General features: G+C 45.3%; 1 protein-coding gene across 4 annotated transcripts in view; it reads right to left on the bottom strand.

Annotated features, from left to right (window-relative positions):
- Positions 1-880: 880 nt before the first annotated feature.
- PALD1 (phosphatase domain containing paladin 1) overlaps positions 881-12,517 on the bottom strand; it is a 113,714-nt gene continuing 102,077 nt past the window's right edge. For all 4 annotated transcript variants that reach the window (XM_083614079.1, XM_083614078.1, XM_083614077.1 and 1 more), the window contains exon 20: positions 881-3,170. In XM_083614079.1, the coding sequence (XP_083470205.1) occupies positions 3,021-3,170 (150 nt within the window). In that variant the 3' untranslated portion in view covers positions 881-3,020. The remainder of the gene's footprint in view (positions 3,171-12,517) is intronic.

Here is a 12,517-nt window from a genome sequence, read left to right as displayed (position 1 = left end):
CCAGAACTGTGTGCACGCAAGCACACACATGTACAGTGCACCTCCGTAAATATGATACAGCAGCTTCCTTTTATTCCCGAATTACAATATATCTTCTGACAATTCACAAGTGTCTACGGGAGTAAGATTCTAGCTTTCGGGCAGTTGCATTAGAAACAGCTAATAGAAACGGTCTGCTACATATTGTACCAAGTCCATTATTCAGTGACATCACCTGTAAATTATTCAAATGCTAAAAAACAAATATTTAAAAATCCCACTGGAACAATAAAATTCTGCATCAGATGTTTCACATTTGAGAAGGAGAGCCACGCTGCTTCCTTCCCAGAAGCAAGATATTTGGCACATGGCTTTCAGAGTTTGTAGTTGTGGCAGAGCTTACTCCAAAGTGGGGCGGGAACCCCAATATGATTTACACCATTGGTTGTGGGTATGATGAGTGACATCCATTCTGTTTCCCATTATTCTAACCCAAGCTTTTGATCCTTCCTTTCCATTCATGTATTGTTCGAAATGTTGTATGCATTGTCTTTTTTCGTTACCATCCGCATAAAATTGCAATCCTCCAAATTCATAAGGCGGGGTTGTTGTTGTTGTTTTGCAAGTACCTGGTTTCCTTTTTCTGTTGCACCTCACCTAATTTCCAACACAGCTGGCACTACTTGTTTAGGTAAATGCTGTGGAACCTGTGTTCCCCCAGATTTAAAGCTGCAACTTCTTCAGCTTGAGCCAGCAAGTCTAAAGGGCAGAGATGATGGGAGGTGCATTGAACCAACACCTGAAGACAGCTTCTCTGTGCCCGATACAGGCATTAAAAAGCAAGAGGATTAAAAGAGAGAGAGAGCCACACATAAGAGATAAACACAGAACAGAATTCAGCTTTTTGGGAATCTCCATTTTTAAAATTTTTTTTAAGGCATCTTTCTGGTTCTCATGGGTGCAAAAGTATGCTTGGGAGCATCCTGCTGGGCTTCTAGCAAAGCCAAAATAAAGCATGCAAACACAGGAGAAATGATGCAAATCTGATCACTAAGTCGCACACTTCAGATTACCTGGGCAAAGAAATTTCTTTTTTAAAAAAAGCATGCTCTGTGCAATGCAATGGGCTTAAGGCTTTGGAAGAAGGGAGCTCCGTTACATTCTAAAGCAGGAATGGGAAACCTGTGGCTCAACAGATGTTGCTGGACCACAACTCCCATAATTCCTCTCCATTGGATATGTTGGCAGGAGCTGGTGGGAGTTGGTGCCCATTGACATCTAGAGGACCAAAGCTTCCTCCACTTCTCTGTTCTGTGAAGACCCCTGGTTTTAGGAAAGTGGGTGTTCTCGGCATCTCTCCATGGGGACCATTTGAGCATCACAGGAGCATCCTTGCTCCTACATCAGACTATGTGCTGCCCCATCTGCAACAGCCCCTGAGTACAACATGAGGCTCAGACACTGAAACAGGAAATCTTTAGTGCACCAGAATGCACAGAAATGGGCCCAGCTGTGCACAGGGCTCTTTACATTTAGACCTTTCAGTTGCTGCAAATTTCTTCTCCCCGTATTTGAGAGACGCTCTTGCTGCTTCTTTTTATGTCAGATGGACTGTTGTTCTTGCTCAGTGGCAAAGCACTGGCTTCATATGCAAGAAGGTCCCAGGTCATCTGCAGCTGGGCTGGAGAGAGCCTTCTGCCCAATACCTCACAGAGCCACTGCCAGTCAGTGTGGACAATATCAAGCTAGATGGACCAGTGGCCTGCTTCATTATCTGTGTCTCCTACTACATTTCCTGAAATCAGATTCTTTATTTCCAGTCCCCCCCGTAAAACAATTTTTAATGGCCAAAAGGATGGACTGTTTACAACAATTTGACACACTTATTCACTTCTGGCTGCTCAGACATGCCTTTCTACAAATCAGGGTCTTTCTACTCACTGCCCCAACCAGTCCTCAACCAGGTCCACCAGGATGCTGTCTCTTTACTTACCCTGGTCCTCAGAACCACAAGCAGAACCTGCACATACAATGCTCTTCCCCTTCCTTCCAACAGGGCAAGTGTGTCAAGAGTGCTTCTTCTGTTATGCAGAACAGTTCCCTCTCTCTAGTGCCCTGCATTTGCTTGTGAACAGAAAGATGCTCCCTTAATGGCCAGTCTAGTCTTTACTTAAACCAGGGATAGGTGCCTTGTGGCCCTCCAGCTGTGGCTGGACTCCACCAGCTCCCATTGGGTCCAGCCAGCATGGCTTAATGGACAGGGATGGTGGGAGTTCTGGTCCAGCATTATATGGAGGGCCATAGGTTACCATAGCATGATCTAGACCGAGATTAGAAAGCATGTGTGCACAGCAACCTTCTGCTGCGCTCAATGGCCATATGAAGAAAGCACCACACATGCACAACCATCCTATGTTTTCTCCATCCTGTGTTCCATGGGAGAGATATGCAGATGGACACCCCCATGGACCTCTCCCATTCTTCGTCAAGCCAAACCCTCTAACAGCAGTAGCTCCTTGCACCATCAAAAAAGGGTACCATACAAATTGAAAACCTCACCATAAAAAATATCAAGAGATTCACGTGGAAGAATGAAATGATCCCAAACTGTCCACTTCCAAACGCAGCAATGCCACATATGTTTTCCCTGCACATGCATATTATTTAACACATAAAGTATACAACAGACCTGTAGGGGATAAAAGTCTTTGGGGGTGGAGGTAATAATAAGGCAGGACAGCTCCCATTTGGGAGGGACTTTGGGGGGAAGGAGAGAAAAGGACACACCACTTGCCTCGACACTCGTCTGCCGTTATCTTAATTTATTTTTATTGTGTCTGAACGAACCCTACGAAAACGTCTTCGAGGCAGCTTAATGTCTTCTTCAGTTCACAGTCCTCCCTTAAGACGTATTTCTCCACATTATATTTATATATAAAAAAAAGTCTTTAAAAAAATCCACCTGGAAAAGCAAAGAGAGTGATGCGGCTGCGTGGGGAGAAGCACTGCGATCCTCACTGCGCTTTGGAAAAGGCCAGGTCCTAAATAAACTCTCCCCGGAACGGCAGTGAACTTTGGCTCTGCTCCTGCCAGCGGTAGCGAAGCTGGGAGAGCGGCTTGTCCTCCAGCTTCTCAAATTCGGCAAAACCCAGCTGGTTCAGGATCTCATAGACGCCAGCCTTGGCCGCCACCTGGAAGCAGGGAGGGGAAAGAAAAGGAGGGAGGGAAATATGCTCTTAAATTCCTCCATGTATACAGGTGAGCAAGTGTCCACATTGCAGAAGCGGCATGCCACATTATGTCATGCCACTCTTTACTTACCCTGGTCCTCAGAACTAGACTGGCCATTAAGGGGGGAGGGGGACAGAGGACAGGATGAGACTACATCCTAAATAAATGACCAGCATATGGGGGTGAGAGTGGCAAGGAACAGCAAGGCAACTCTGGTTCTCTGGAGAGCAACAGCAAAGTCATTTGCAGAGGGCAGGAAAGGAGGAATGGTCCAAAATGTCCTTTGCAGCTGGCAGTTAGATCTCTTGCAAGAACTGCTTGTATGCATCGTTAGCAGCATGTTGAGGAACACTGCCATATTTTCCTTCCATTTCAGACATGTCTGCAGACAGGTAAGTACTGATTGTGTGCACACCTAGACCCTGCTCCAATTCAACACGGCTAGTGTTCGCAGGTGCTTCCTGCAAGCATCACTTCTGCACTCTGCAGCACTTTATCTTGGGTTTTGTCCTATAGAGGAGGGGCTCCCTTGCCTATGGGATGGGGCTTCATACAAAATGAGCAATTTGTAGGCTATTCTGAAATCCTTTCCCTTCTGGCTATTGAGACTTCCCCCTGCACCTCTATGCTATCATTTATTCATTTAAAGTATTTCTATCTCCCTTCTGCCACATCACCTTTAAGCATATATATATATTGTGTGTGTGTGTGTGTGTGTGTGTGTGTGTGTGTGTGTGTAATCCACCCCATAGTGGCTTCTTGTCCCCACTTTTATGTCTTCTTGCTGTTGTTCCTTGTCCCCTTCCCACATCAAGCTTGGACAACCACCCTAATCAGTGCTATTTTTCTAGAAAAAGATGTGCTGGAACTAATGGCCAGAAAACCTCAAATTGGCTTTACACTTAGGGAGAAAACACGAATGCATCTGTTTCCTTCTCTGTGTTAACATGAGATTCAGATTGTGGGAAATGTATGCTCTTGCCATTATAAAGTTATTTCACAACAAAAGTGCATAGGAGTCAGTATTAAGGAGGCTGCGGGGGGGGGGCAGAGTGATGGGTTATAAAACCTAAGGAAATGCTATTCCTGGAACATCTGGGATGTCTCCCTGACCCACTTCAGATACATGCAAGAGGAGAGCCCAGAGACTCATTCAGAGTATGTTTCATCTACTTCTGCTGCAGCAGCGGATTAGGCAAACATCTGCTTTGTTTGTGTTCCTCTCCATGCTTGTTCTTAAGCCAGAACTTCCTACCCAAGCACTCCAGAAAGGCATAATCCACACTATTTCCCTGAAACTTTCATTCATAACTTCCACCCCAACTGCCCATCCATTCATAACCTTCAGTTGCCAGAGAATGACTCCAAGCAATACAAAATGTATTATAAGGAAATGCTATCTATCTCGGTGGTATGAAAATAGATTTAGTTAAACACACACACACACACACACACAGAGAGAGAGAGAGAGAGAGAGAGAGAGAGAGAGAGACAGACTATTCCATTATTTTCCTCCCTAAGAATTAGCAAATTATACTGCACCTTTCAGATAACCAATCGACTGGGATTCATGCTTGGTAAAGGTAAAGGGACCCCTGATCATTAGGTCCAGTCGCGGACGATTCTGGGGTTGCGGCGCTCATCTGGCTGATGGAGTCTGCGTACAGCTTCCGGGTCATGTGGCCAGCATGACTAAGCCACTTCTGGCGAAACAGAACAGCGCACGGAAACGCCGTTTACCTTCCCGCAGTAGTGGTACCTATTTATCTACTTGCACTTTGATGTGCTTTCGAACTGCTAGGTTGACAGGAGCAGGGAGCAAGCAACGGGAGCTCACCCTGTCGCAGGGATTCGAACTGCTGACCTTCTGATCGGCAAACCCTAGGTTCTGTGGTTTAGACCACAGCACCACCCGCGTCCCTTATCCATGCTTACCTATTAGAATAGTTCATCTAAGGCTACGAATCTTGCTCCATTAGGGTTTGCCTTTCCCATCTGCCAGCCAGGTGGTGTCCAGATGTTTTGAACTACAACTCCCATCAGCCCCAGGCAGTGCTGCCATGCCACAGCTGGCCCCGATGGGAACTGTAGCTGAAAGTATCTGGAGGGTTGCAGCTTGGCAAAGGCTGCTATTGGTGACGTCAACATGTTTGCTGCTGGGGTTAGCGGAAATTTCTAAGCATTATCAAATCAAATGTGGCTTAAATAACTTTTGGTCCATCTATTTGGGACTGTTTGCTCATAGCCAGAAGCTCTTCCTTCCTTCAGGAGGGCCTTCCTGTTAAGGTAGTGTGGTGAAAAAACTTTTAACCGTCTGGCCCACTAAGATTGACTCATAACCTCATGTTAACTAGTGATAATGGAGAAACTGGCCAAGCAAATAAAAAAGAGGCCGTGTTCCTAGAAAGAAAGGTGTATTTCATGAGAACTGGCTTTGCTTTATAAAATTTGCGGCTAACAAAGAACATGATTGGGCTTCTCCTTTGACTCATACCTCTCTGAGGAGAGATGTTTGGAGACGGTTTGTCATTCTTTCATTGTATAACAAATTTATAGAAAAACTATTTTTCAGCCTGACTACTATTAGATAAACATTGTGATGTAACACATATAGAAACATCTTTTAAAATCAATTTCTTTAGAAGCAGGACAACGTATGTATTTTATAGGGAACACTTACATAAATTTGCTCCATGCGTATTCCTTTCTTCAGGATTTTTTTGTTATGTAATGTGCATACATTATTAATTTTTAATAGATTTTTTTTATAAAACCCTCTGTATTAGTTAGAACAAGCAAATTCTTTTTCTAAAAAAAGAAATCAGTTAAACTTATCTTTTGATTTAATCGCTGAGAAGTTCTTAATTTAGCAGTCTGTAGGTTTCTTCGTGTGGGCACTCTTAATTTTATGGAAGAAACTGCAGCTTTTACAAATTTAACTCTTGCAAACATCTAGTGAGTGGTGTTTGAAATAATCGGCAAAGGCTTAAAAAACAAACAAACCAGGAATTGCATTTTGTAAGTCAACATGTTTGTTTCTTTTTTAAAAGAGTCACCTTTCCTAGGCTTCAAGGTGGACCATGTGGTGAGTTACTGATGGATCAGGAGGCGCCAAGCAGGGCTTAGAACTCCCAGTGCTTATCATTGTTCTCAGTATTCCTAGAAGTCTAAACATTATTCGATCAGTTTCCTGGTGCAACAAACTCCCTTGGATGGTATGGGATCTACAAGATGGAGCGATGGAGCCTTCCTGATTCAAGGAAACTTGCTCAAGGCAGGAGTAAAGAGTGAAGCTGAGCCTTCTTCCCTAGGGGAATGAAATAAACAAGGGCCACCATCTTTGACTTAACTCAGTTTAGCAACAGAGCACATTCCAGCTCCATTCTGCTTTCTAACCAAGCACGAAGTCAGCTCGTGCAGATAATATTCCTTCCTTCTCTCCTGCTCCGCTTCATGCTGTACATCGATGGGACGCCAGCAACGTTCCCCCCTTTCATTTCCCCTCCAGCGCTTCCTCCCTGCCCCCCGCCCCAGACATGCATGCGGGGTGAATGTCGTTTTCCAGCAAGTCCCTTCAACCAAGAATGGCCGGGGCTCTGATTGTAACCGCATTTGGCAGATGCCCCTTTCATCTCTCACCAAAGAGATCAAACATGCCAATATGAATTAGCAAAGCTAATTGAGACGGAGAGGAGCCGAGGCTTTCCCATCACACAGTAGTCAGCGACTCCCCACTTAGAGCTGACACAAACAGGAGAGGGAGAGAGGCTCGTCTCAAGGACACCGATAAAATGAGCCCGTTCCGACACCCACACCGCTTTCCTATGTCTGCACAGTTTTCACCTTCTCCTGTCACCGCACGGTTATTTTGAATCGCGGCACTTTTGTTGTGCAATTCCACTCATTTCTCTATTTTATTTTTTACCACCGGAGCTACATTTGCAGTGCAGTTGTTCATGCTAAGGAGTGTTTCAAAACGCGCAAACACCCTGTCTTTTGAAGGAGGAGGTGGCTCTTTTGGGACTATTCAGTGAATGACATATTGGTCTGAACACTGGCTACGCTCCTCTCCCCGACTCCCCCCAAAATCTGGCTTGTAAAAGAACCCGAGTGTGGCCTATAAGCACACTCTTCTAGGATAGAGAAGCTGTGATCTCATTTCAGAGGGTGGCCTATATCCCAAGAAATACAAGATTCAAAATTCAATGGAAGTTGACAATCACAGAAGCATTCTGCAACCACAGCTTACCAAATCAACCCGCAGCTACTTTTTTAAAAAATCAGACCTCCTACTCCATCTTCTGCACCTGCCCTTCCTCCAAAAGGAGTTGGGGGGGGAGTACATGCTTTGTATGCAAAATGTATTTGGTTCAATTCCTGGCATCTCCAGTGACAATGATCTCAGGCAGGTGGCGATGGGGAAAACCCCACTACCTATTAGGAGAAGACAATATTGGACTAGGTGCACTAATAATCTGGCAAAGTCTAAAGCAGCTTCTTAGTTTCTTTTTAACAAGGCTGCAGCCACCACCGCTCCTTCCACACACCCTTCTTTTACTTCTTGGAAACTGGCGTACAGGCCAGATTTGGCATAGGAGCTGCCAATCATTGATCCAAAGATCAGCAGACTCGGTAACAGTGACTGAAATTCCTCTTTTTCATTTTGACTTTGCCTCGCTTGAGTTTTAAAACATGCAGTCGAAGAGACAGGACACACACCGGCTTTTCCAATAAGAAATTTGTATCTTTCTCCATACACAGACAGATTTAGAGTTCCAGAATTATTCTTTTAACAAGCCTCCTGGCACCTGAAAGGCTTAACAAATGATTACAGCACAAGCCTTTGTAGAGCAGAGACCACTTCATCTGATGCAAGGTGTAGTCCTAAACTGGCAAGCATATGTACACCTTCTGAAATCACTTGGAGGTTCTCAGCTGTGATCCACAGACCCCTCCCCTCATATAGGGCTCTTCTTAGTGGCCTGGCTTAGGACACCCATGATTTTCATAACATGCTGATGGTTTGATCACAATGCTGGCACGGAAGGCAAACAAGGCAAGACCCCCAACTATTTTAGAGTGGCTGGGGTGGAGGGGAAAACGTTTGAGAACTGCTGCCTGATCATGGTTTCCAGGTGCATGTTTATGGGTATCTGCAAACATGGGAGATGTCACCCACATTCTCCATACTGGTTTCAGAAAACACTGGTGCTGCATCAGCATACCTGCATAAACATCCCTGTCACGTAAAACATGGAGCTGTCGTTTGCGTCTCTTACCAAAGAGGCTAATTGGAGGGTTAATTTGTTGCAGAGGGGTGCCTTGGAAGGTTCCTTTCTACTGGAGCAAAAGACAGAGATGGTGCTCTATCGGCCAACAATTCTCCAGGCCTCTCCCATTCTCATGCACACAAAAAGCTCTCATTTCCAAACGGAGAGAGGGCGAGAGATGGATGAGGGGACCACCCCGGCTCAATCAACATTGCTGGCTGCCTCTACAAAGCCTTTCAAGCTGCAGCGCTGGGGCAACCACAGCACAGGCAGAGGGCTGATAAAAAAATGAGAGAGGGAAGGCCAAAGGTCCAATGAAATGAAAGGCCTCGAAAACCCTTTTGTGCCTGGGAATAATAGGGCGAAGGAGGATGCTTTTCAAGGGACAGCTTTGATACCTTATGAATGAAAACAGGGGGACTCTGTGCCTTGGTGGCAAACACTGCAATGGATTGCAGTTGATCTCCCTCACTTCCTCAACATGACCTCATCCCCTGGGAAGAGCAACTCAGTCAAGCTTTGAATATAGTGACATGGCTTCCTATTCTGCTTCTTCGGAGATGTACAGAACCACCATGCCACCTCACACCAAAATAATTCACTGTCTCTGGAGAAGAGTGGGCATGAGAAGGGGGTCAACTTTCTTTGTAATGGACTTGTTTTGTGGGTAAGGAAGCAGCGTGGCTTGTTTGAAGTAGAACGATGTACCTGCAAAGATCCATTACCTAAGCAGAAGGCAGACACAAAGGAGGAGAAATATTCCCCTAGGTGGAAACCTACTTCTAAGACAAATGGCAAGACTACATCCTCTTGAGATGGAAGTCTGTATGCCATGCTTTAAACATGCATGAGTTTTTCAGATACATGTGGAATCTGGGGAGTGTTAATGGATATTTCTTGTTCTCTATTACTGTACCAGAGAAACGCTCTGTTGTGCACAACTGTCCCATGCAAAAAGAAGTAAAATAGATTACAAAACCTGTCAAGAAAACAGTACTCTTCACAGTGCAATCTTGTACGTATTAATTCAAAAGCCAGTCCCCCTGTGTACAGGGATGCAGCCTAGGAAAACTTGAAAGATGTGTTCACACTTTGGTCTCTCGGCACGAGCTGCCAAAAAAGTGCAGGCACTACTGTAGGCAGGGGAGTCTGGGAGAGAGTTTAACGTCTCCTCTTGCAACCCTCACCAGCACCCCAGGTTTATCCAGCAACAACATTCCCCTCTTGCTGTCACTAAGCTCTCTTCAGCAAAGAGAGAAGAGCAAAACAGCGCATCGAAGTGGTGAGAGCTGATGAATCAGCTGTAATCTGTGAAGAATGCACATGAATTCCATTCCCTTCTGTGTATGTCCATCTGACCAAACCGCATGGAGATTAATTCGCCAAGCCACAGACACTACGAAACCTCACTTGTGGAAAGAGCAGAGCTGGAAACAATAGGGAGCCATGACATGCCGGTACATACATACATACATTCTTACAACAAGGGCAGAACTGCCTTTTCCTCTGTGTCTTCCGCCCCGCCCCCTTCCCATGCACCACAAACAAAAAGTAGGACATGGTTGAAAGTTTGGTAGGAAGTGGCAAGGAAGAGGTAGAACGATGAAGAGGTAGGAAGATTCAAAGGGGGGCAAGAAGGAGAAAATATGGGAAAGGAAAGCAGACTGAGATCTAGTCCTGGGATATGGTACGCAGGCTCTTAACTGAAATGGCAAATGCCAAAAAGTCAAATGTGCCTATTTTCCCCCTTTTTGAGAGTCTCTCAGCAAGTGACAATGAAGCTGTATTATTTTGGAGAAGTGTAGAGGCAGATGCACACTTCTGTGCTAGAAAAGAAGCAGTGCAGATTTCACTCCCCTTCCCCCATTCTTTCCATCCCTGCCCCCCCCCCTGTGCTGCAAGTGGACAATATTAATTTCACTTCTGCTATTCGAAGCAGGAGAAACTGACAAGGCTTTTTCACAGCATGACACATTTGCAGCACAAATTAAAGCAAGGATTAAAAGCTTCTAGAGCGGCCTTTCTCAACCTCAGGTCCCCAGATGTTGTTGGATTACGACTCCCATCATTCCTAGCTAGCAGGACAAGCGGTCAGGGATGATAGGAACTGTAGTCCAACAACATCTGGGGACCCAATGTTGAGAAAGTTTGTTCTAGAGGGCATCATAGCTGCATGCCAGGAATAGGGGTCCAATCCTACAGACTGATGTCCAGGAAATTAAACCATCCTAATTTCTGAAGTGTATTTTATGAGCCTTTTGTTGCTCTTGTTGATGTTCAGAAAGGGACTTCTGAAGATGCCTATGATTTGGAGTCCTTCCAGACATCCTTCTTATTATGCATTCATGATGATTTGTGCTCAGGAGCATACTGCAGAGGTTATATGTGATCCCACTTTTTACACTGTGTCTGCAAGTTTTGGTGCGGACAAACCGTTTCATTTCCAGTCAGTGTATGTCCTCATAACTTCCTGACACTGTAACACCATGAACGCTTCGGTTTATTTTTTGTTCCACCTTTGCTGCACTATAGCACAAGACTGCCCCTCCAGTAAGACCAAGGAAGCAACGCAGAACAACTAAGAAAGCGGAATGAGGTGTGGACGGTCCAGTATAAATCCACCACTAATACACTCTAATTTCATCAATGAGATGTTGCAGAATACACTTGCAAGAAAACCAGCAGTCTGGAGGAGCAGAGAGAGACAGAGACGAACAAGAATCACTCAAAACACACCTATCTTCTTTAGCTGCTAAGTGTAGCAGGTTAGCCCTGACAGGTTAACACAACGATATTCCATCTTCTCTAAGCTGCTTGCGTGAAAGAGTGGGAGAGCAAAACAGAGAAATAGAAGGGAGTTCATCTACGGACAAACCACAATTCTTTCTCTCCAGGACAAAATTAGATCTTGGATGTGTGAAACTGAGGTGCCTTCTCAAAGACTGGCAGGAGAAAAAACATAATAGTATTTGTGGGAGTTCTGGATAAACCAGGAAAGGACAACCATGTGGGAGGCACAAACACACAACACACACACACACACACACACACACACACACACACACAGAGCAACAGAGAACGGAACTGGGAGTGCAGTCAAGGAGGAAGCACTAAACAAGACCAATATTTGGAGGGGAGAACATGACAGGGTAGCAGCATGAGACAGAGAGGGCAAAATGCCTAGATGTATTTGCGTGGCTTCTTTCAACCCCAAATTTTTCTATTTAAGCACAAAATGGGTGGCTTTAAACATAACAAAAAGGTCAATGAGGCCCCTCAGTCTCCTGTCTGAATGACTCACTCTAAGGCAGCAGCGCTATGGAGATTCTGGGAAGGTTTCTCCTAACATGCCTCATCCTGTGCAAGGACTTCCACCTGTGCACTGGGGCTTCCCTCCCCTCCCTTGTGTGCCCCCACCATTGACCCTGTGGGGTCAGGAGGAGCCCAGAACAGCAAAAGGAGGGAAAGAAGGGCAATCATTCCACTTGGCAAGCAGCAATGCAGAATTCCACCCTCTGCCGCAATGCAACTTAAGAGCAACCATCTCACAGCTATTCTGGATGGTGTCTGATATTCAGATCTCCTTTTTGTTCAGCTCCTCAAATATTTAATGCATTCTTCAACCTGCAGAGAGGAAATTCTTCTGGGTTGCCAGCTGTCCTGATAGTCACAGGACTATCTGATCTAATCCTGCCTCCGTCCAGCACTCAAATACTAGGCTACTATTCTGTACTCTGTCCTCCCTAGAAAATCCCCAGTCCGCTTTGTTTTGGAAAGCTGCCCCCCACCAAAGCATGAGGCTACCAGTTCCCCTTTCCAGTGAACACTTAAGTATCAGTGGGGAAACCCAAAATTTTACTGCTTCCCAGATTCTAATGAGGTATGAGCATGTGATAATGTTCTCCTCACCACTCGGCAGGATGATACAGACAAGCGGTTGCATGCAGTCCTCACTAAGCTGTTTGTTAATACCTGCTCATTTGTATTTACCGGTGGAATTGGTCGAACTGGAGAAAAAGGAATGTCCTCCCCCTGCT

Source organism: Podarcis filfolensis (assembly GCF_964270895.1).
Source record: "Podarcis filfolensis genome assembly, chromosome: 5".
Lineage (NCBI taxonomy): Eukaryota > Metazoa > Chordata > Lepidosauria > Squamata > Lacertidae > Podarcis > Podarcis filfolensis.
The sequence above is the reverse complement of the archived record's forward strand: the minus strand, read 5'-3'. Positions and strand labels throughout refer to the sequence as shown.